The 23,239-nt window shown below is 28.5% G+C and overlaps 1 protein-coding gene across 33 annotated transcripts in view; it reads left to right on the top strand.

Annotated features, from left to right (window-relative positions):
- Positions 1–23,239, top strand: part of dnc (phosphodiesterase dunce) — a 1,334,769-nt gene that overhangs the window by 1,236,110 nt on the left and 75,420 nt on the right. The window contains exon 5 of one of the 33 annotated variants that reach the window (XM_073977516.1): positions 16,131–16,169. The exons of the other annotated variants lie outside the window; for them this stretch is intronic. Within the exon in view, the coding sequence (XP_073833617.1) occupies positions 16,131–16,169 (39 nt within the window). The remainder of the gene's footprint in view (positions 1–16,130; positions 16,170–23,239) is intronic. 33 annotated transcript variants of the gene reach the window in all.

The raw sequence follows: 23,239 nt of genomic DNA, 5'->3' as shown, positions 1-23,239 counted from the left end.
AAAAATCCACGGTTATTGAAAAATATTTTTTAAAGAAATCCAAAGTTATTGAAAAATATTTTTTAAAAAAAGCCACGGTTATTGAAAAATATTTTTTTAAAAAATCCACGATTATTGAAAAATATTTTTTTTTCCAAATCCACGATTGTTGAAAAATATTTTTTTCCAAATCCACGATTGTTGAAAAATATTTTTTTCCAAAATTTTGAAAAATATTTTTTTTCCAAAATTTTGAAAAGTATTTTTTTTTAAAAATCCACGATTTTTGAAAAATATTTTTTTTAATCCACGATTTTTGAAAATTATTTTTTTTAATCCACGATTTTTGAAAAATATTTTTTTTTAATCCACGATTTTTGAAAAATATTTTTTTTTTTGAAAAATATTTTTTAAAAAATTCACGATTTTTGAAAAATATTTTTTAAAAAATCCACGATTTTTGAAAAGTATTTTTTTAAAAAATCCACGATTTTTGAAAAGTATTTTTTAAAAATATCTACGATTATTGAAAAATATTTTTTAAAAAATCCACGATTTTTGAAAAGTATTTTTTAAAAATATCTACGATTATTGAAAAATATTTTTTAAAAAATCCACGATTGTTAAAAAATATTAAAAAAATACGATTTTGAAAAATATTTTTTAAAAAATCCACGATTATTGAAAAATATTTTTTAAAAAATCCACGATTATTGAAAAATATTTTTTAAAAAATCCACGATTATTGAAAAATATTTTTTAAAAAATCCACGATTATTGAAAAATATTTTTTTAAAAAATCCACGATTATTGAAAAATATTTTTTTAAAAAATCCACGATTATTGAAAAATATTTTTTAAAAAATCCACGATTATTGAAAAATATTTTTTAAAAAATCCACGATTATTTTTTAAAAAATCCACGATTATTGAAAAATATTTTTTAAAAAATCCACGATTATTGAAAAATATTTTTTAAAAAATCCACGATTATTGAAAAATATTTTTTAAAAAATCCACGATTATTGAAAAATATTTTTTAAAAAATCCACGATTATTGAAAAATATTTTTTTAAAAAATCCACGATTATTGAAAAATATTTTTTATAAAATCTGCGTTTATTGTAAAAATATTTTTAAAACAAATACACGATTATTGTAAAAATATTTTTAAAACAAATACACGATTATTGTAAAAATATTTTTAAAACAAATCCACGATTATTGTAAAAATATTTTTTAAAAAATCCACGATTATTGAACAATATTTTTTAAAAAATCCACGATTATTGAAAAATATTTTTTTAAATAATCAACGATTGTTCTAAAATATTTTGTTAAAAAATCAACAATTGTTCTAAAATATTTTTTAAAAAATCCACGATTATTGAAAAATATTTTTTAAAAAATCCACGATTATTTTTTAAAAAATCCACGATTATTGAAAAATATTTTTTAAAAAATCCACGATTATTTTTTAAAAAATCCACGATTATTGAAAAATATTTTTTAAAAAATCCACGATTATTGAAAAATATTTTTTAAAAAATCCACGATTATTGAAAAATATTTTTTAAAAAATCCATGATTATTGAAAAATATTTTTTAAAAAATCCACGATTATTGAAAAATATTTTTTAAAAAATCCACGATTATTAATAAATATTTTTTAAAAAATCCACGATTATTGAAAAATATTTTTTAAAAAAATCCACGATTATTGAAATATATTTTTTAAAAAATCCACGATTATTGAAATATATTTTTTAAAAAATCCACGATTATTGAAAAATATTTTTTAAAAAATCCACGATTATTGAAAAATATTTTTTAAAAAATCCACGATTATTGAAAAATATATTTTAAAAAATCCACGATAATTGAAAAATATATTTTAAAAAATCCACGATTATTGAAAAATATATTTTAAAAAATCCACGATAATTGAAAAATATATTTTAAAAAATCCACGATTATTGAAAAATATATTTTGAAAAATCCACGATTATTGAAAAATATTTTTTAAAAAATCAACGATTGTTGAAAAATATTTTTTAAAAATATCCACTTTATTGAAGAATATTTTTTTAAATATACTATTATTGAATTTTTTTTAAATCCACTTTTATTGAAAAATATTTTCTTAAATACACTTTTATCAAAAAAATATTTTTTAAAAAATCCATGATTGTTGGAAAATATTTTTTAAAAGATCCACGATTGTTGAAAAATATTTATTTAAAAATCCAAGATTGTTGAAAAATATTTTTTAAAAAACCCACAATTTTTAAAAAAATTATTTTAAAAAATTCCACGGATGTAAAAAAATATTTTTTAAAAAATCCACGATTATTGAAAAATATTTTTTAAAAAATCCACGGTTATTGAAAAATAAACAATAAACAATAACCGACTATTGAAAAATATTTTTTAAACAATAATCGACCATTGAAAAATATTTTTTTAAGAAATAAATCTACGATTACGGAAAAATATTTTTTTAAGAAATCCACGAATATTAAAAAATTTTAAAATCCATGTTTTATTTAAAAATAATTTTTAAGAAATCCACGTTTTATTTAAAAATATTTTTTTAAAAATCCACATATATTGTGGAATATTTTTTTAATCCACTTTTATTGAAAAAATTTTTTAAAAAATCCACGATTGTTGGAAAATGCTTTTTAAAAATTCTACGATTGTTAAAAAATATTTTTTTAAAAAAATTAGCGAATGTTGAAACTTATTTTTTAAAAACTCCACGTTTATTGAAAAAAAAAATATTTTTTAAGAAATGTTGGAAAATGTTTTTTATTTTTGTAAAAACTTCACGATTTTTGAAAAAATATTTTTTAAAAAATCCACAATTAATGAAAAATATTGAAAAACCATGATTGTTGAAAAATCATCAACGGTAATTAGTTTTTTTTTAAACCATGATTGTTGAAAAAGCATCAACGATTTTTGAAAAATATTTTTTTTTAAAATTCCACGTTTATTAAAAAACCTTTTTTTAAAAGTTCCGCGTTTATTGAAAGATATTCTTTTTAAAAATTCCACGTTTTTTGAGATATATTTTGTTAAAAATCAGCCTTTAGTAAAAAAATTAAAAAAAAAATCCATCATTTCACAGTGGATCCACCCATTGGCCAAAAATAAAAAAAATGAATGTCAAAATTTTGGTACAACATCTGGCAACTACGACAGCTATGACATGGACCTTTTTAAAAATATATAAGTTTTTGTTTCATTCGAACGCGATTTTCTTAAGAATAGCTTCAAAATTCGGAACATTTGACCAATATTTTTTGTTGTGAGTACAACCTCTATTTTAAGTGCAAGTAAATATATTCAAAATGTCGAGAAAATAATACGTATAGAAAAATATTATAGTGGATTTTTAAGGAGGAGGTTATAGCCTAATTTTCATTAAAAAATAGTGTTTTATTGTGTTGTAGAATTCTAGTTAGCTGCATATTTTCTTAGTGTATTTTGTAATGCCAATTCGATCATATACTTAAATTTGACCTAAGGTTTTAGTCATGATGCCCAGCAGTGCCCACCTCGGGAATAATTTTCCAAAGTAGGTCATGGGTTTAAGATTATTCAATATTAAAATCAGCTGCCATCTAGTGCCAGACTATAAATGGTTGGTCGCGGACTAAAGCTGCCTTAGAATATTGTTTCTATGGATATATTAGCGTATAACTCTGTTATCTGAACACGTACATTAACATAATTGGCATCAGTGGCAAGATGAAGAAATCTTCTTCCAAATTTGTCTTACGTTGGCGGTACGTGCCGTCCAGGAAGAACGCTATAAGATCTATATTAAAAATTTTACCAATTTTCGGACAAAAATGTTCTGGCCACTTTCTCCATACAAGTGGATCCACTGTGCATTGTTGGCAATGAAATCCTAAAAAAATCGACTTAAAAAAAATCCCCGTTTATTCGAAAGAAAAATCTTTAAAAAAGCTCCGTTTATTCGAAAAAAATTCTTTGAAAAATCCATGTTACTTGGAAAAATTCTGTAAAAATCTCCTTTTATGGAAAAAGTTGTTAAAAAATTCCCTGTTATTGGAAAAATGGTTTAAAAATCCAGTTTAATGGAAAAAATCTTTAAAATGTTTAGAAAAAACTTATTAAAAAAATCCACGATATTTGGATGAAATGCTTTAAAAATCCACGCTAATTGGAGAGATATCCTTTAAAAATCCACGTTTATGGAAACAATCCTTTAAAAATCTACGTTTATTGTAACAAATCTTAAAAAATCATCATTTATTGGATTTTTTTAAATCATCTAAACGATGAAGAAAATCTTCAAAAAATCTCCGTTTATTAGAAAAATTCTTTTAAAAATCGAAATTTTTTCTTGGTCGCTATTCTCCTACATTTGTTTGTATGTGTATTTTCTTGTCCTTCTAAAGCATGCTCATAATGTCTAAAGAACGAGTATACAAGCCAACAACAAACTCTCCGACACTTAACGGGAGTACTGTAGTAGAGCAAATACCCTTTTGGCCATTTGCTTAATACATTTACTTACATAAACACTGATTAAGTGTCTTTTGGTGTTTGTTTGGATTTTATGCACGACTACACACTAACACAACAATGGCTACAAGGACAACAACAAAAACTATGGCAGTTGGAGTTTGGTGTGTTGGAAGAATATTGAAAGTTGGTCATGATAAAGTTGGCAAAAACACTTCTTCCTTTACTTTATTTTTTTCTTGTCGTTGTATTAGGTTTTACATGTTTTGATTCCATAATGGTACCCTGGTGGTTTATTTCCAACAACCAGAAGTACAACATTAAAGTAACTAACATCATCTACTTGATTTTATTCGAAGGGGGAAGGAAGGAAATTTCTCACTTTTTTTGATGGTCCTTTAAAATCCCTTAAAATTTAAATATTCTTTTATGTCATTCCACTAACAATATTTGTCCCTTTAGACAACGTCATGTGGTCCATAACAGGCAACTGACAAATAATATTATGCCAACTTTCTGTTTTCATTTTTTTATTCCAAAACTGAATTAAAATCAAAAAAATACAATTGTCATTTCAAATAAACTTGGTCCCTCAGATCTTTTGGGTGTTTTGGTTTGTTAGGGGTGGTAGGGATTTTAGTTATTTATATACATCACACAAAAGAGATTTTAAACTGTCTGTCAGACAAAAAAAAAAAACATTTTTTTGACATGGTACATTGTTGAATTTTTAATAAATAATGCTTTATCGCGGTTACGGAAATTATACAAAATTGTCAAAGTTTGAACAAAGACAACAAAATCTCGTGGTTGTCAAAGGCGGAAAAAATTACAGTATTCGAGAATGGATGTACTAACCACAGGGAAATATTTAAGATTGTTTTATGGAAATTTAATAAAAATAGTTAAAACATGTTTGAGTAAGGAGTTGCTTGTTTGCCCTAAGGCTCCGATGGCCATTCCTTATTGCTTTATTTTGTTAGGTGGCCCGATATAAAACATTTTCCCATAATTCAAAAATTCTTCTGCTGGAAGAAAGCTATTTCCCACGAACATTCCCTAATCAGCAAGAGGAGGAGGAGGTAATGGTACACTCTCCTTGTCTGTCCCTTGAATATGAATTTTGAATTTTTATTTCTCATTATGAAACTTAATATTCAGTTCACTTGTTCATATTCATTTAGGCCCACAATTAATTAGCAAACAAAATATGTGGCATTAATTAGCAAGCAGAGAAAAAATGTGCGGTACGCGTGTAGAATATTCAAATTACCTAAAAACTTCCAATTTCTCTCAAAATTACAGATTCCATTGTTTCTAAAAATAAATTTCGCAGAGAAAGGCGGGAAATGAGGAAGGAGTTTTCACATATTGTTGTGTATGTGTAAATAATAAACACCCACACATTATGGCATACATACAAACTTCCACACAACCTAACTTCATTTCCGGTCTAGTATAATCATCAGCAGCATCAACACCCTCATCCGCAAGAACAATTGAAATTCCAATATGTTTTCTATGTATGTATGTAAGTTTGTATATTTGTAGCGACCATACAATATTACAATTTAATTAAGCCCCGCTATTGTCACATACCAATTGTTTTAATTCAATTTAATTATGCAACAATTGAATATTTACGCATTCAATTCAATTTTGGTGTGAAGCAAGTGTTTGTTCACACTCACACACTCACACACTGACATACCTTAATACAAAATAAAGTGATTTTTATTGTTAATATATGCCGTGTGGCACAAAACATGCCAGAAATTTCAAACATCTGTTGGTCCGAATGCCGGGTTTGTTGGTGATTTGTAGAATTTTTATCTCACTCCCACAAAGTCTCGAATTGTCATCACTTTAGCTGCAACATGTGCTAAATTGTTTTCTTCCAAAAATTTATTAAAACATGTTGTTATTTCTTTCTTTGGGTTATATCCTTAAACAAATAAACTATTGTTTATTTATTAATAAAAAGGAAAAAATAATATTTTCCATAAAATATAAAAATAGGTTATTATTAAATTTATTGTATTTTCAATAAGAATCAAAGTAAAGAATTTATATCTTTAAATATAAAAGTAGATTTTTATTAAATTTATTCGTATTTTCCACAATAATCGTCGAAATGAAAATATTTTTCTTAGTCACCTTCAAACATAACGTATAGGGATAGACAAACATTACGTATAGGGATAGACAGTAATAAAGGATCAACTTTCTTCTAACAACATTTAATCGAAAGCTTAACTTACCTAATGGACTTTAGGTTTTTCACTTCAACTTTCGATTGTAAACTTTGTCAAAACTGTCTAAAATAGATTTTCGTTTTTTCCTGCAAACTCAAAATTTACAATGAGAGTAATTTTTTAGAGCTTTTTCACAATAGTTATAACGCCAGCTACGCTTTAGTTGACTGTGAAAAATAATAAGCATACTTTTAGGCAAAATACCCAAACAATTATAAATAGTGATTTAGTGATTATGGTAGCTTGGTAAACAGATTCCAATTACTATTGGAAATACATTTAGTAAAAACTCAGTTTGGAATTGACAAACATTCCTCTAGAAATTCTTAATACTCGAAAGCAAAACATGGCTTCAAGGTTTTTTGCTGCTAACTTCAACTAAAAATTCATTTCGTGATGGTAAACTTAGTTAAACCTGTTTAAAATAGGTTCGTAGGTTAAAATAGGTATCATGCTAATAGCTGTACCGTCATCTACACGTCAATTTTAGTATAAAACAAGTAAAAAAGAATCAGTCGGCTTTGCCGACAGAGAAATACCCTCAGCCTGTGTATATTGAAAAATTTTTTTCTTAAAATACGTATGTATTTAGGAGGTTTTAAAAATTTTGGGCATTTGAACCGACAAAAATGTTGATTAGGATTAAAAATCAAAAGTTTTGCGGAGGAGATACTAAAAGGAATGGATCGACATTGACCGTTTTGGAAGTGGATCTCCAGCCACAACATACATATGGTGCCATAGGGGATTTTTACACTATACGGGCTGTTTGCTCAAGAAGTATGGACTTGCCCCTAAAAAACTTTTACCACTGTAATAGAGGAATCGAATGCAAGTTACTTCAACAAAAATCAAAGTGATTCGATATTAGGTCATAAAGTGAACTTATCCGAAATTTTGTGTGGGAGGTACCGGATGGAGTGGACAAATATAGTCCATATTAGAACCTGATCTATATCTGGTAGATATATTAGGATGTGTAAAGTATAGACCAATTCGGCCACTCCCTTCAAGAGTTACCGTACGAACAATTTTTCCGAACATTTTTGAACTTTTGTGGGGGAGGTACCAGAAGGAGTGAACCAATATGGCTTATCTTCAAACTTAAACTATGTTTGGACAAAATATTGCTAAGGCCATATTTTGGACCGAATCGGCAAATCCGTTCGAGATAGGGATAGGTAAGTCGACTTTCGGTTAATCGATTAATCGACTTTTTGCAGTCAAAAATCTAAAAATCGTAGTCGAATTTTGTCTGGAGGGAAAATCGCATAATCGATTATCTTGTAATCGATTTTCGAGTTTGCCCATAGATTGTGGACTTGGCGGTTTTACACTTTTGGCGGTTTTACAGTTTCAAAAGAAAACTCGAAAATCGACGAATAGTCGATTATAATCGATTTTCTGCGGTTATGAAAAAGTCGAAAGTCGAGTTTTAAAACAACTGAAATAATCGCAAGACCGAAAAATCGCATTTTTAGTTTTAGACCAAAATCGAAAAGTCGAAAAATCGATTATTGCTTTCCATTACCTATCCCTAGTTCGAGAGTTATCTTGGGCTCCAACCACCTCACACGGGGTTTTTTGCAACTTTCAGGCTATTTTCTCAGGAAGTGTGGACTTGCCCCTGATGAAACTTGTACCGTCGTATGGAGGGCAGTGAATACAAGTTGCTAAAACAAAAATCGAAGCGATTCGAGAGATGGCCCTAAACTGAACTTTTCCGAAATTTTGTGTGGGAGGTACCCGAAGGAGTGGACCTATTGAGACCATATTGGAACCTCATATTACTCTGGTAGAAAGTTTACGCTATACAAAGTATGGACCAAATCGGTCACTCCCTTCAAGAGTTATCGTGCGTACAAACTTACCGAACATTTTCGAACTTTTGTGGGGGAGGTACCGGAAGGAGTGGACCGATGTAGGTCATCTTCGAACTTAAACTAAGTTTGGGCAAAATATTACGAAAGCCAAAATTTGAACCGAATCGGTTCATCCGTTCGAGAGTTATCGTGCGCTCCAGCCAGCAGGACAGCAGACAGACAGACGGACGGACATGGCTAGTTCGACTCAAAATTGTCTGAAACACAATTCGTCCAAACATACTTGGGGTCTAAAACCATTATTTCGATGAGGCACATTTTCATCGTATCAAAGTGTATATACCCTCCTTAGCCCAAAGGCTGAGGGTATAATGAGTTTACTATGACGAAGAATAAGCATACTTTTAGGCTTAATATTCAAACAAATATATAAAATGAATTGACAATAAGAGTAAAAATCCATCTAGTCTTCATATTTAATATATAACCAGTTGACTGTGAAAAATAAAATGCATACTTTTAGGCAGAACATTCAAACACTTATAAATAACATTTTGGCTATGGTCATTTTTACTGATAGAATATTTACAATTTAACAGCATGACTTACTGCTAATAAACAAATAAACATACGGCCATAGATAAATAAAAGAATAGACAAAGAAATTCTCTCACCTAAATTCTCTCACTCAATGAGAATTGAGCCAGTTTACGAGATACTCAATTTTAAAAATGGCAAGAACTCTACATTTTTAAACTATTTTTGATGGTAAAAGACAATATGTGGGTAGTATTTGGCCGGATCTACACCCTCATATAAAAAAATCAAAATAATCTTGCAATTTACCCAAAAACAAAATGGTTGTAAGAGCGACCTCTACAAAAAACAAGCACACTACAATTTCTCTGTCTACTCTTTTATTTGTCTATGCATACGGCTATACGCTATCTACTTTTACATCATTTCTTAAACTGCAGATTTACTACGAGCAACGTCTTACAAGGATACAAACAATAGTTCAGTATCGATCGTTCCCATCTCCTAAGTCTTTCCATTTGACACAAACAGATAAGGAACCAGAGCGGAAAAGCATAGGACACAATGGGTCTGATCTCCTGTTTATAGATCAAGAGTTTTATTCGATTAGAGAGCCCACCATTATGCCGAAGTACACCTTGATAGGCAAAATAAACTAGTTTGGCTTTTTCAAGGATAAAATCTTCGTGTCTTTTAAGCTCAAATTTTTTGCCGAAAACTACTCCTAGGTACTTGGTTTTATCTTTGAGTTGGATAACCTCCCCACCAACTTTTAGAATCGGGTAGAAAGACCTAAAATTCAGAAAAAACAACCTTCGTTTTGCCTCTGAACACGATGGCTGAACATTTGTCCACGTTCGGCTTGAGAAATATCTATGTAAGTCCTCAAGCCAAACGTTAAGGCGAGAAGCCACAGTCTTTGCTCTTGGGCCAGACATCGCCAGTATCACATCGTCAGCATACATGAGTAGCATCCCTCTTTGAGGAGGTTCAGGCATGTCACTCACAAAAATATTGTAAAGTATAGGACCCAGAAGAGAACCCTGGGGAACTCCGGCTCTAACAGGTCTTTCAGTAGAGAGAGACAGTCTCCTACTATAACTTTAAAGCCTCTGCCCTTGTGAAAGCTAGCCACTAATCTACATGTCTGGGCATCAATTGCTACAGTTTAGATAAAATCCCGTCATGCCACACTGAGTCGAAGGCTTTGGCGAAGTCTAACCAAACAGCTATAGTCCCAAACCTCCGATCAAACCCCTTGATCACAAAAGAGGAAAATACCATAGGGCATGGGACGTAGAGTGACCCGGTCTGAAACCAAACTGGCAGTCTTTCAGGATTCGTTTGTCTTCAACAATTTTTTTTAAGGCGTTTGAAAATGAAAGTTTCATAAAGTTTCACAAAAGCTGAAATCATGGTAATGGGACAATCACTAGATGGTGAGCCTTTCTTCAGAATGGTTACGACCATAGCTTTCTTCCAGGCTTTTAGGATCAGTGAACGGTTGAATAAAATAGTAAGGAAACCAAATAATGCTGATCCCGCCTTTTTCAATGCTATGTCTGGTATCCTGTCTAAACCACTACACTTTTTGGCGCGTCTGCTTGCAAGAGCCTAGCTTACATAGTTGGGTAGAACAAATCTGGCTTGATTTCATCTGTCGATATCAATTGCCGAAACATCAGCCGTAAAGGAGCTTGAGAGCGTTTTCAAGGGGGTTAAAATAACTTAGTAAATACGAGGGCGGTACGGAAACTTCTTAGCCTATCAATGAAAGATAATAGTTAGTTTTTCAAAAATATTTTTATTTTTCAATATAATCTCCTGAAACTTCAATACACTTAGTCCAACGCTTTTCTAGCAATTATATTCCTTGATTAAAATAGTTTTCCTCAAGGTCTTCAATAGTGGTTTACAACTGAAATTGCATCTTTATTTGAGGTAAAACGCTTGCCAGCAAGGATTTTTTTAGATTTGGGAACAAGTAAAAGTCTCTGGGAGCTAAATCAGGAGAATAAGGTGGGTGGTCAAGCAACTCGTACTTTAATTCGTTGATTTTAGCCATTGTTAAAACACTCTTGTGCGCTGGTGCGTTGTCTTAATGAAAATTTATTTTTTTGTGTTGTAAGCCAGGACGTTTTTTTCGAATTTGTACATTTAATTGATCCAAAAGGTTGTCATAGTACTCTGAATTATTGTTTTACCCTTTTGCAGATAGTCAATCAATAAAATACCTTTGAAGTCCCAAAAAAAACCGTTGCCATAACCTTACCAGCCGATTGAATTGTTTTTGCCTTCTTTGGGGCACTTCCTCCAGCTTCAGTCCATTGTTTGGATTGTTCTTTTGTCTCTGGAGTATAGTGGTGGATCCATGACTGATCAACAGTTATGAAACGTCGCTTAAAATCCATTTTATTTCGTTTAAAACGATCCAAACAAGGCACCCATTTTGCAGAAAGCAATTTCACGCACTTTTATTCGTCGATCATTTAATACCATATCATGCACTCTTTTTTGAACACCTGTTTCTATATGAAGGAGTTGCCAGATCGAAACAAAATTTAACATGTGTTCATAACAGATATGGAAGTTTCCAAAACACTTAACTTTTTTCTGTTAATACCACGCTTTTTGTGCTAGGATAAGAAGTTTCCGAACTGCCCACGTATTACAAAATTCGTTACACCAATCGAACTTAGGACACTCATTAATCGAAAAGTTTCAATTAAAAGAAAATAATACATTCAAAATTCAAATCAAGCTTCAATCTATTTTAAACAATCCACACAGGTTCAAAAATGAAGGAATGCATTTTGGAACAATGAAATTTGTTTTAATCTTGATTGTGTACAATATTTTTATATAAGAGCATAAAATCAGTGTTATTATCTTAAAAAGTTTTAAATCCCATTTTATTTTCTAAAGGTGAATAAATAGCAATATTTTAATGTTATTCGCCTTAAAGTATGCTTTTGTAAGTGTGTTTAGCAGCGGACATAACAAAGCAAATGTATAATTCGAAGTATAGACGGCGTTGTGACATATAGTACAACTTGAAGGTTATTATTTAAATGGCCGCACAAAGTTCGTATGTCAATTTCGGAGAATTTAATTTTTTAAAGGTGAATAAATAGCAATATTTTATAGTTATTGGCCTAAAAGTATGCTTATGTAAGTGTGTTTAGCGGCGGACATAACAAATCAAATGCATAATTCGAAGTATAGATGGCGTTATGACATATAGTACAACTTGAAGGTTATTATTTAAATGGCCGCACAAAGTTCGTAGGTCAATTTCGGAGAATTTAATTTTATATAGCATTTCATTTCAATTGTTAAGTTAAAAATATGCAATCATTTCCTAGTTTTTCGCCTAAAAGTATGCTCTTGTAAGGACATGTTCTGTTCGCAGTATAGACCCTATGACGCTATGTAGTACAACTTGGCAGTTATTATTTCAATTATCGTTCAAGGTTCGTAGGTCAAAATTTAATTTTATATCGCGCTTTTGCTTTCAATTGCTAAATTCTTATAAAATTTCAAGATCTTAAAATTAAAAAAAATATGCAATCATTTTCTAGTTTTTCGCCTAAAAGTATACTGCTGTAAGTGTAATTAGTAGAGAGCACAATCATACATGTGCTTAATACGAAGTATAGATGGTGTTATGGTGATGGTTTTAAACAATAATCTTCAAAATGTGCTATATATTTTAAAGATTATTGTTTAAATTTTCGCACAAAGTTCTCGGATAAATTTCAGAGTATTTTAATTTATATCATTTCTTCGCCTTCAATTTTTAGCCACTTGCTAAATTTAAAGATTTTAACATCAGTCATTTGGACTGGAATTTTCTGAAACCCCTGAAGTTCTCCAAGAGTGGAAATGCAAACAATAACGTGTTTTATTAGATTTCGAGTTTTCGACAACCGTAATATGGTCTTCCATTCTTGACTATTTTCGTTATGTGAAACAACTCTACAAGCCGCATCATACTATTTTCGATACATCGAACAGTGATTCACAATTTGATTTTCAAGGACAATCACTCTAAGATAGTAATTTAGGCCAAACATTGTCCTTAATAATATTTTATCCACACATAAGTTAAGTTCGAATGTGCACCATCTCGGTCCACTCCTTAGGGTAGCTCAAACAAACAATTTTAAAATGTTTCGCAAAAGTTTTTCTTTTTGTTTTTTTTTTCGAGATTTTACTCATGGCCTCTATTTCGACGGTATTCTTTTTTTCGGGCAAGTCCATATTCCTCAACATAATGGAACAAAAGTACACAGCGACCCTGCCGGCAACAACAAAATTTACAGAGAGTTGGAGTAGAGTACCTATAAAAAAGGATATAGAAAAAACAAAGGTAAAAAGTAGAAAGAAGAATTTTTAAAAAAATGTCGAATATTGACGTTTTTATAGAATTCCAGAGTGGTGATGATTAGAAATCCGTCAGAGATGCAGTTCCCTGTTGTGCCGTTGCAGCTCTTGATTATGTTATTGATTGTAAGAGGATCTACATATGTTTGAATAAAAGGTTAGATATGGAGGGAAGTGAACAACTAAAATACCATGCCGCTTTCTCTCTTCGTCGTTTTTACATAGCCTCCAATAATCTGGTAAAAACTCTCATAACTATAAGAGCATTTTTTTCTGTTGATTGATAAAGTTGGACAAATGGGTCCTGACACGATCCACTTTGGTTCATATCACCATAATTTTTGACTCTTGCATCAAAGAATTTTTCAATTGCATATCTAGCGAGTCCATCTGTCTTCATGCACAATGTCCTGATATACAGCATAGCCGGAAAACATTTGTTCGGCTTGCTCTTCCGCACCCAAGGGCGGCCTCGGATTTCATGCAAACGGATTTGATTTGGATTTAAGATTGGCTTGACTATCAAAAAAGATAGTCACCGGTTCAAAGTTCACGGCATCCAAACTTTTTTTCTGCCTTTTAGATGGCGAAGATTTCAGCTTTGTTGTCCAACTTTAATGACTGTTCAAGTCATTCACAGTAGACGCCATTACCAGTACTTCTTGTTTCGTTTGGAGCCGTCTGTATAGAAGGCCTTGATTGTCCAGAAGAGGTTTACTTTGCTTCTAGTCATCTCTAATTCAACATCTTCAAATCTCGTGACTTGTGATATATAATCGCTAAATTTCCCTCGAGGATCGCCATTTAAATTTGCATCTATTTCCGTTAGGGTATATACATGCCTATAGGTGCTGTCGCACCAAAGATTTAGGTCATATAGCCTTAAAGCACTATGCGCTGCCTGGCATTTAATGTTGAGGCCCATAGGTCGAAATTGACCTAAGAACGTTGCGCGATAATTGAAATAATAAACTTCAAGTTGTACATATGAGTAGCGCCCTCTGTACTTCGAATTTAACATTTGATTGGTTGTGTTATCTGCTAAACACACTTACAAGAGCATACTTTTAGGCGTATGACTATAGCTATTTGCTAACTTTTAAAAATAAAATGGTATTAGAAACATCTTATAAATAATTACTCGTATTTTATTATTTATAAAAGTATTGTATATGTCGCTCATATGGTCAAAGAGTCGCATAACTTAAAAAATCTGTTTGAATTAACAATTTCTATTTTTCTGCGCCTTCTACTTTATATTGTGTCAAATTTGCACAAAGCACTTCAAATCATGGTTGATCTTGCACATAAATATAGCAGTGTTATCTGGGTAGCTGTTTGCAAAATAGGGTCTGGCCTGGAATTTAATTTTGAGTCCCATAGGACGACATTGCATTCGTTGGATTTGGTTTGTTTTCGTTGGATAAACTCCAAATCATGTGTATGGTCTATAAGAGAAAGAATATATAGAATTATTCGTCATTATAAAAAATGAATGAGAAAAAATTCAGTGCAAAGGTGGTCAATATTCTTAGCCAATAGAATGTGTCAGCAATCATTTAGATGTTAAATGTGTTTTCATCATTCGTTCAAATTTATACATATTCAATGGTTCCTATTTAAACTACCTTAACTGATTTCACATTGGTCTTACAGTAAACCGTCATCTATTATTTAGTTTTGACATTGCAATTGGAGTAGTAGTTATCTCATTGAGACAATTTTACCGCCATCTATAATTCAGTTCAGTTAAGTAGAAGCTATCTGATGAAGACAATTTTTAGAGTCTAATTCTAGGCGGTATATTTATAATGTAACAAAATTTCGTTTACTTTAGAGTAGAGTCAAGACCAGACTTAAATTTTCACATTGAACAAGTTGTATGGCAAAGACAATTTTAAGAGCATACTTTTGGGCAATATAGTTAAATAATTATGAAAAGCGGATTACTCATACTATACTCTATGGAAGTATAAATAATGTAATTTAAATTATCGTTACAAAAAAAGTCATAATCTTTAATTTATTAGTTTTGTATATATGTTTTTATTTAATTTGAATATGAATATTTCGTTTTCAATGTTTAAAAAAAATTAAACATTAATTTATGTGAACGAAAATTTAGAAGCTTATGTAAATGTTATTTGTTTATGTGGCCCTTTTTTCAGTTACATGTACATCCGTTTAGCGTTTCCGGTTACATTAAATATGGTTTAACTAGATGTAAATTATCTATTTCCAGTTGATTTATGTTTTCTATTTTTGTAAATATTTCTTTTTTTCGCTCTTTGTTTTGTTACCCTTGTTCTGTTGTTGTTTTTCTGCGTTTTGTTTTCTGCTGTTTTTTTTTTTCTTTCAATTTTGTTTGGTAAACAAAAATTTAATGCTTTTCCAGCTGTAGAAAAATTAAAATGCCATGCTTTAAAGCAAAAATAAAAATTAAGCAAATTAGCTATAAATACATACCTTAAATATATAAATAAATTGTAAACAAAATGTTTAGTTTGGCTTTGTTAAATAGCTAAGAAAAAAATGTTAAAGGGAAGAGCTCTTCCTTTTCTTGTTTTTTTCTAATAATCTCAAAAACTATTTTCTCTCTGTGATACAATCAAAACGTTCATTGTGTTGTTATTTGTTGTAACCCTTACAGGTTTAAAGAACAGGAGGCCTCCATCCTGATTGACAGATCGTACGTATCTTTCTCACTTTCTAACTTTTTGAATGTGTTCTACTTCATTATAATATATTTTTTTTAATTAAATTAAATGTAGATAAAACGAAATATAAATATAAATATTTTCTGGAACTATAAATAACTATATAGTAAATAAACCGCAAAATGCTTTTCGGCTCCTCTGTGTGGGGCAGCATAGACAAAAATATAAATACTACTACGCTTTATAAATAATCTGTTTTCTTTCGTTATTTATTTTTAATTTGTGCAAAAAGAAAAAAACAACCAATTCTCGTAATCATAGACATTCCAAAATGCACACCTTCAAAATAGAAATAAAATATATAAATATACATATTTGTATTTATATTATAACCCAAATGAATGCCAAATGAATGCTTTGATTGTGATTTTATTTTCAAAGCACTTTAATTTCTTGTTGTTGTTTTCTTCATACCTCCATATCACAACAATTTTGTATTCGAATAATTACAATAATCATAAAAATTTAAATAAATATTTTTGCATATTAAATAAGGAAAAAATAAACTTTGTTTACTATTGTTTTTGTTTTCAAACATGGCAATATGAGGAAAAATTATTTTTTTTTATTTTGGTGTTGAAAGAATAAAACATTTATTTTTTTCGCACACTTCTTGTGGAGCAACACCGTTTTTCTTCGTTTTTTTATACGTTTATTTATATATCAACAAGTGTTAAATTATTTAAAGGTTTTTAGTTCAATTAATTGCCTTATTAATCTTTCAGCTCAACAGTAATTTAAATAAATCCAATCAAACAAAAACCTTTGGAAAGATTTTTATAGAAATATAAATAGCATAAAAACTTTGCTAATATCTCCAAAAGCCATTAAATATATAGTTTTATGTAAATTTAATTTTTATTTTATGGTCTAGAATTGCTCGTATTACATTCAATTATTGCCACAAATTTTTATTAATTATTTCCCAAAACAATTTATTTCCCATAGCTTTCTATTTCTATTTCCCTTTGAATTTTCCCACATTCAACATTCATGTTTACGTCAAAGTTTTTTTTTTTGGTTTTCTTTTGCTATTGTTGTTGTAGTCTTGTTATTTAAAATAATCTATTAATTTTTCATATTACCCAATTTACACAGTCTTTTTTCTTGCCACAGTCTTGTAGATAAATATTATAGTTATAAATATTTATATTAAGAATTCAATTTAAATACATCCACTTGGTGTTGTAAATACAAAAACAAATTTGAAAAATTTCAGTTTCTTAGCGAATTAAAGTTTATTTTATTGAATGTATGTATTATTGTTACATTGTGACGTATACATAGTGTCAACACTCATACGTCACACTGTATTCATTGATGTTCTTGGTATTGAATTTTCTATTATTTTATATTGAAAACAAATTTGATGTGTACTCTATATATAATCTTTCTCACAGCTGACGATTTATAGCCCACAAATGTTATTCGAATAAAAATGTTTTGGACGTAAGGCATACCCTAAGAAAATGCGTCAATTTAGCCGAAATTTAAGAATAATTATATCGAACATGAAAAATATGTTTATTTCATTTGAAACGTAATATTAAAAGGCAGCCAACGTAGATTGGTTTTTAGTAGGAAGGATGGAAAATATTTTAGGATTATTTTTTCAACAACCAACACCACATGGATTTTTAAAGTATATTTTTTTCAACAGCCCACAACTCTTGAATTTGTTAGAGAATAGTTTTCAACAACCAACAACGTATTTTTATTTTTCAACAACCTATAAGTCGTGGATTTATAATGAATATTTTTTATTCAACAACCAACTCCAATGGATTTTTAATTAATATTTTTTCAACAACCCACAAATCGTGGATTTTTTAAAGAATATTTTTTAAGCAACCCACAAATCGTCGTTTACAACCCACAATCGTCGTTTAAAACTATTTTTTTAAGAAAAAATGCAACAAAAAAATCCACGATTTTGAAGAGCATTTAAAAAATCCACGATTTCGAAAAATATTTAAAAAAAGTTTACGATTTGGTAAAATATTTAAAAAAATCACGATTTTGTAAAATATTGAAAAAAATCCACGATTTGGAAAAATATTAAAAAACTCGATTTGGAAAAATATTTAAAAATCACACGATTTCAAAAAGTCTTTTTAAAAAATTCACGAATTTGAAAAATATTTTTAATAAAGTTCACAATTTGGATTTGTTTAGAAAGTCCATGATTTCGAAAAATGTTTAAAAAAAATTCATGGTTTCGAAAAATTATTTAAAAAATTTTTCTAAAAAATCCAAAATTTGGAAAAATATAAAAAAAATTCACGTTTTGAAACAAATCTTTGAAATCTTTGAAAAAACCACGAGTTGAAAAAATATCTTTTAAAAAACCACGAGTTGGATAAATATTTTAAAAAATATATTTCTATTTTTTAAAAAACCACGAGTTGAAAAAATATCTTTTAAAAAACCACGAGTTGGATAAATATTTTAAAAAATATATTTCTATTTTTTAAAAAACCACGAGTTGAAAAAACAATTTTTTAAAAAAAAACCACGAGTTGGAAAAACAATTTTTTAAAAAAAAACCACGAGTTGGAAAAACAATTTTTTAAAAAAACCACGAGTTGGAAAAACAGTTTTTTAAAAAAACCACGAGTTGGAAAAACAATTTTTTAAAAAAACCACGAGTTGGAAAAACAATTTTTTAAAAAAACCACGAGTTGGAAAAACACTTTTTAAAAAAACCACGAGTTCGAAAAAATATTTTTGAAAAAAAAAACACGAATTGGAAAAAATATTTTCGAAAAAAAACACGATTTTTTAAAAGAACCACGAATTGGAAAAACAATTTTTAAAAAAACCACGAGTTGGAAAAACAATTTTTAAAAAAACACGATTTGGAAAAAATATTTTTGAAAAAAACCAGGACTTGAAAAACATTTTTTTTCTTAAAACCGCGAGTTGGAAAAACACTTTTTAAAAAAACCACGAGTTCGAAAAAATATTTTTGAAAAAAAACACGAATTGGAAAAAATATTTTCGAAAAAAAAACACGATTTGGAAAAAATATTTTTGAAAAAAACCAGGACTTGAAAAATATTTTTGAAGAAACCACGAGTTGGAAAAAATATTTTTGAAAAAAAAACACGAATTGGAAAAAATATTTTCGAAAAAAACACGATTTGGAAAAAATATTTTTGAAAAAACCAGGACTTGAAAAATATTTTTGAAGAAACCACGAGTTGGAAAAAATATTTTTGAAAAAAACACGAGTTGAAAAAAAATATTTTTGAAAAAAAAACACGAGTTGGAAAATATATTTTTGAAAAAAAAACACGAGTTGAAAAATATATTTTTGAAAAAAACCACGAGTTGAAAAAAATTTTTGAAAAAAACCACGAGTTGGAAAAAATATTTTTGAAAAAAACCACGAGTTTGAACAATGCCTTTAAAAATATATTTTTAAATATATTTATATTTTGGTTAAATGTTTTTTAAAAAATCCACGTGCTGGTTAAATATTTTTTTTTTAAATCCACGTGCTGGTTAAATATTTTTTTTTAAATCCACGTGCTGGTTAAATATTTTTTTCAAAATCCACTAGTTGGAAAAATTATTTTAAATAATCCACGAGTTGGAAAAATTATTTTAAATAATCCACGAGTTGGACAAATTAATTTAAATAATCCACGAGTTGGAAAAAATATTAAAAAAAATACACGAGTTGGGGAAAATATTTTTTAAAATTCACGAGTTGGAAAAGTATTTTTAAAAAAATCCTATAGCTATTTTTAAAAAATGCACGATTTGCGATCAAGAAAAATATTTTTTAAAAAAACCAAGAGTCGGGAAAAGTGTATTTTAAAAAATTCAGGAGTTGGAAAAAATATTTTTATAAAAAATCCACGAGTTGTTGGATGTTTGAAATTATTTTTTTTCAAAAAATCCACGAGTTGTTGGATGTTTGAAATTATTTTTTTTTCAAAAAATCCACGAGTTGTTGGATGTTTGAAATTATTTTTTTTTTTTTCAAAAAATCCACGAGTTGTAGAAGGTTTGAAATTATTTTTTTAAAAAAATCCACGAGTTTATGGAGGTTTGAAATTATTTTTTTAAAAAATCCACGAGTTGTAGCAGGTTTGAAATTATTTTTTTAAAAAATCCACGAGTTTATGGAGGTTTGAAATTATTTTTTTAAAAAATCCACGAGTTTATGGAGGATTGAAATTATTTTTTTCAAAAATCCACGAGTTGTTCGAGGATTGAAATTATTTGTTTAAAAAATCCACGAGTTGTTCGAGGATTGTAATTATTTTTTTAAAAAATCCACGAGTTGTTCGAGGATTGAAATTATTTTTTTTAAAAAATCCACGAGTTGTTCGAGGATTGAAATTATTTTTTTTAATATCCACGAGTTGGAAAAAATATTTTTAAAAAATCCACGAGTTGGAAAAAATATTTTTATAAAAAATCCACGAGTTACTCGAGGTTTGAAATTATTTTTTTTAAAAAATCCACGAGTTGGAAAAAATATTTTTATAAAAAATCCACGAATTTTGGAGGTTTGAAATTATTTTTTTAAAAAATCCACGAGTTGGAAAAAATATTTTTATAAAAAATCCACGAATTTTGGAGGTTTGAAATTATTTTTTTAAAAAATCCACGAGTTGTTAGAGGTTTGAAATTATATTTTTTAAAAAATCCACCAGCTGTTGGATGTTTGAAATTATTTTTTTTAAAAATCCACGAGTTGTGAAAAATATATTTTAAAAAATTCCACGACTTGGAAAAAATATTTTTCAATATTGTTTCCACGACTAGGAAAAACTCCAAGAGTCGGGAAAAATATGTTTTAAAAAATCCACCAATTGGAAAAAATATTTAAAAAAAATCAACGAATTGCAAAAATATTTTTAAAAAAAATCCACGAGTAGTAAAAATATTTAAAAAACATCTGTTGTTAAAAATCTTTTAAAAATTAAAAAATTTGCAAAAAAAAATTTTTTTTAAATCCAGGAGTAGGGAAAAATATGTTTTAAAAAATTTAGAAGTTGGAAAACATATTTTTATGAGAAATCCACGAGTTGTAGGATGTTGGAAAATATTTTAAAGTTGTGAAAAATATTTCTGTAAAACATCCACGAGATGTGAAAAATATTTCTGAAAAAAATGCACTAGTTGTGAAAAATATAATTTAAAAAATTCCACGCCTTGGACAAAATTTTTTTTAAAAAATGCACGACTAGGAAAAAATATTTTTTTCAAAACTCCACGAGTTGTGGAAAATATTTCTACAAAATCCACGAATTGGAAAAAATATTTAAAAAAATCAACGAATTGAAAAAAATATTAAAAAAACACGAGTTTTAAAAAATATTTTTAAAAACATCAGTTGTTAAAAATATTTTAAAAAATCACAAGTTTTTTTTAAGAAATCCACGAGTTGGAATAAAATTTTTTTCAAAAAGTCCACCAGTTGGAATAAAATTTTTTTCAAAAAGTCCACCAGTTGGAATAAATATTTTTCCAAAAATCCACAAACTTGGAAATATATTAAAAAAACACGAGTTTGAAAAACAATTTAAAAAAAACACGAGTTGTAAAGAATATTTTTTAAAAAATCCATGAGTTGTAAAAAATATTTCTTAAAAAAATCCATAAGATGTAAAGAATATTTTTTAAAAAATCCATGAGTTGTAAAAAATATATTTAAAAAAATCCACGAGATGTAAAGAATATTTTTTAAAAAATCCACGACAATATGTTTTAGACAATCCACGAGTTGTAAAAGATATTTTTTAAAAAATCTACGAGTTGGAAAAGAATTTAAAAAAAAAAATTAGCAAATTGGAAAAATATTTTTTAAAAAATCCTCGAGTTGAACAAATATTTTTTAAAATTTCTTGAGTTGGAAAAATATTAAAAAAAAGAGTTAGAAAAATATTTTGTTAAAAAATCGACGATTTAGAAAATGCACAAGTTTCTTCTTCTTCTTTATTTGCCTATTCGATTTTCGAATGTTGGCGACCAAAATGCAAATATAAATATAATATTACAATAGTTTGAATTATTAAAGGCTGAAAAATAATGTTTATAAAATCCACGACTCTGTATATGGATGAAAAAGTAATCTTGAAAAAATCGCCCAATTCATTATTTTTTTTAAGAAACCATCTTTTAAAATTCTTAGATATCTTAGAAAACACACTGTAGATAGGTTTTTAAAGAGGTCATGGCCGTTTATATTATTACCCTAATAAAATTGGGCCTCATTCCATTTTACAAACAACATTCTTTTTATTTGTTTACAATTCATATATATTTTTCGATTTGGGGTTTATTTCTTTTCTTTCTTTTGTTTTTGTTATATTTTATGCAAAAACGAAAAAAAACCACATTTGGTCGACGAAGAAAATGTCATCGACGACCACGAAAAAAAAATCTCAGAAAAAAAACATTGACAAATGTTCTTTCATTACACTTCTCAATGATGGTCTTTTGTTGGGTAAATATTTATGTACATATCGCGTACTTTTCAATACAAATGGTTGCTGTTCAGAGAAACTACTACGAAAAAACTACTATATCTCAACTGAATGATTGATGATGGACGCCAACAACTCGGTCACATTGTGGGAAAAAATAATGAAACATTTTCTTTTAGATATCTGCACATCAGCAGCAGCATCATCCTCATCATTATTAAAAAAGCAAATATCAAATGATGTTTTCAAACGAAAAAAGAACAATTCTTCAAGGTGGTGACCTTCTTATTAAATCATGTTTTTTTGTGAAATAAATTCGAAAGAAAATTATTCCAATAGGATTTTCAAAATATGAATCTGTTCTTGGAAAAATATTTTTTGAAGAACCCAAATGTTTTGAAGAATGCGTCATCTACAAATTCCTTGTAATTCTTTTTGAATTGAAAAATACTGCTCTTATGGTGAATTATGCCTATGATTGATAGTTCATACGCATACGTCGCCATGGCTATATGGAATTTTAATTCCAGATAAACATGGAGAACGAAGAATTAAGGCAAAATATTTAATTTTTAGCCATAAAATGCAACAGGACC

Source organism: Musca autumnalis, unplaced genomic scaffold (genome assembly GCF_047663935.1).
Source record: "Musca autumnalis isolate F117 unplaced genomic scaffold, ASM4766393v1 scaffold_3, whole genome shotgun sequence".
In the NCBI taxonomy this organism is placed as follows: domain Eukaryota; kingdom Metazoa; phylum Arthropoda; class Insecta; order Diptera; family Muscidae; genus Musca; species Musca autumnalis.
This window is presented reverse-complemented; position numbering and strand designations above follow the sequence as displayed.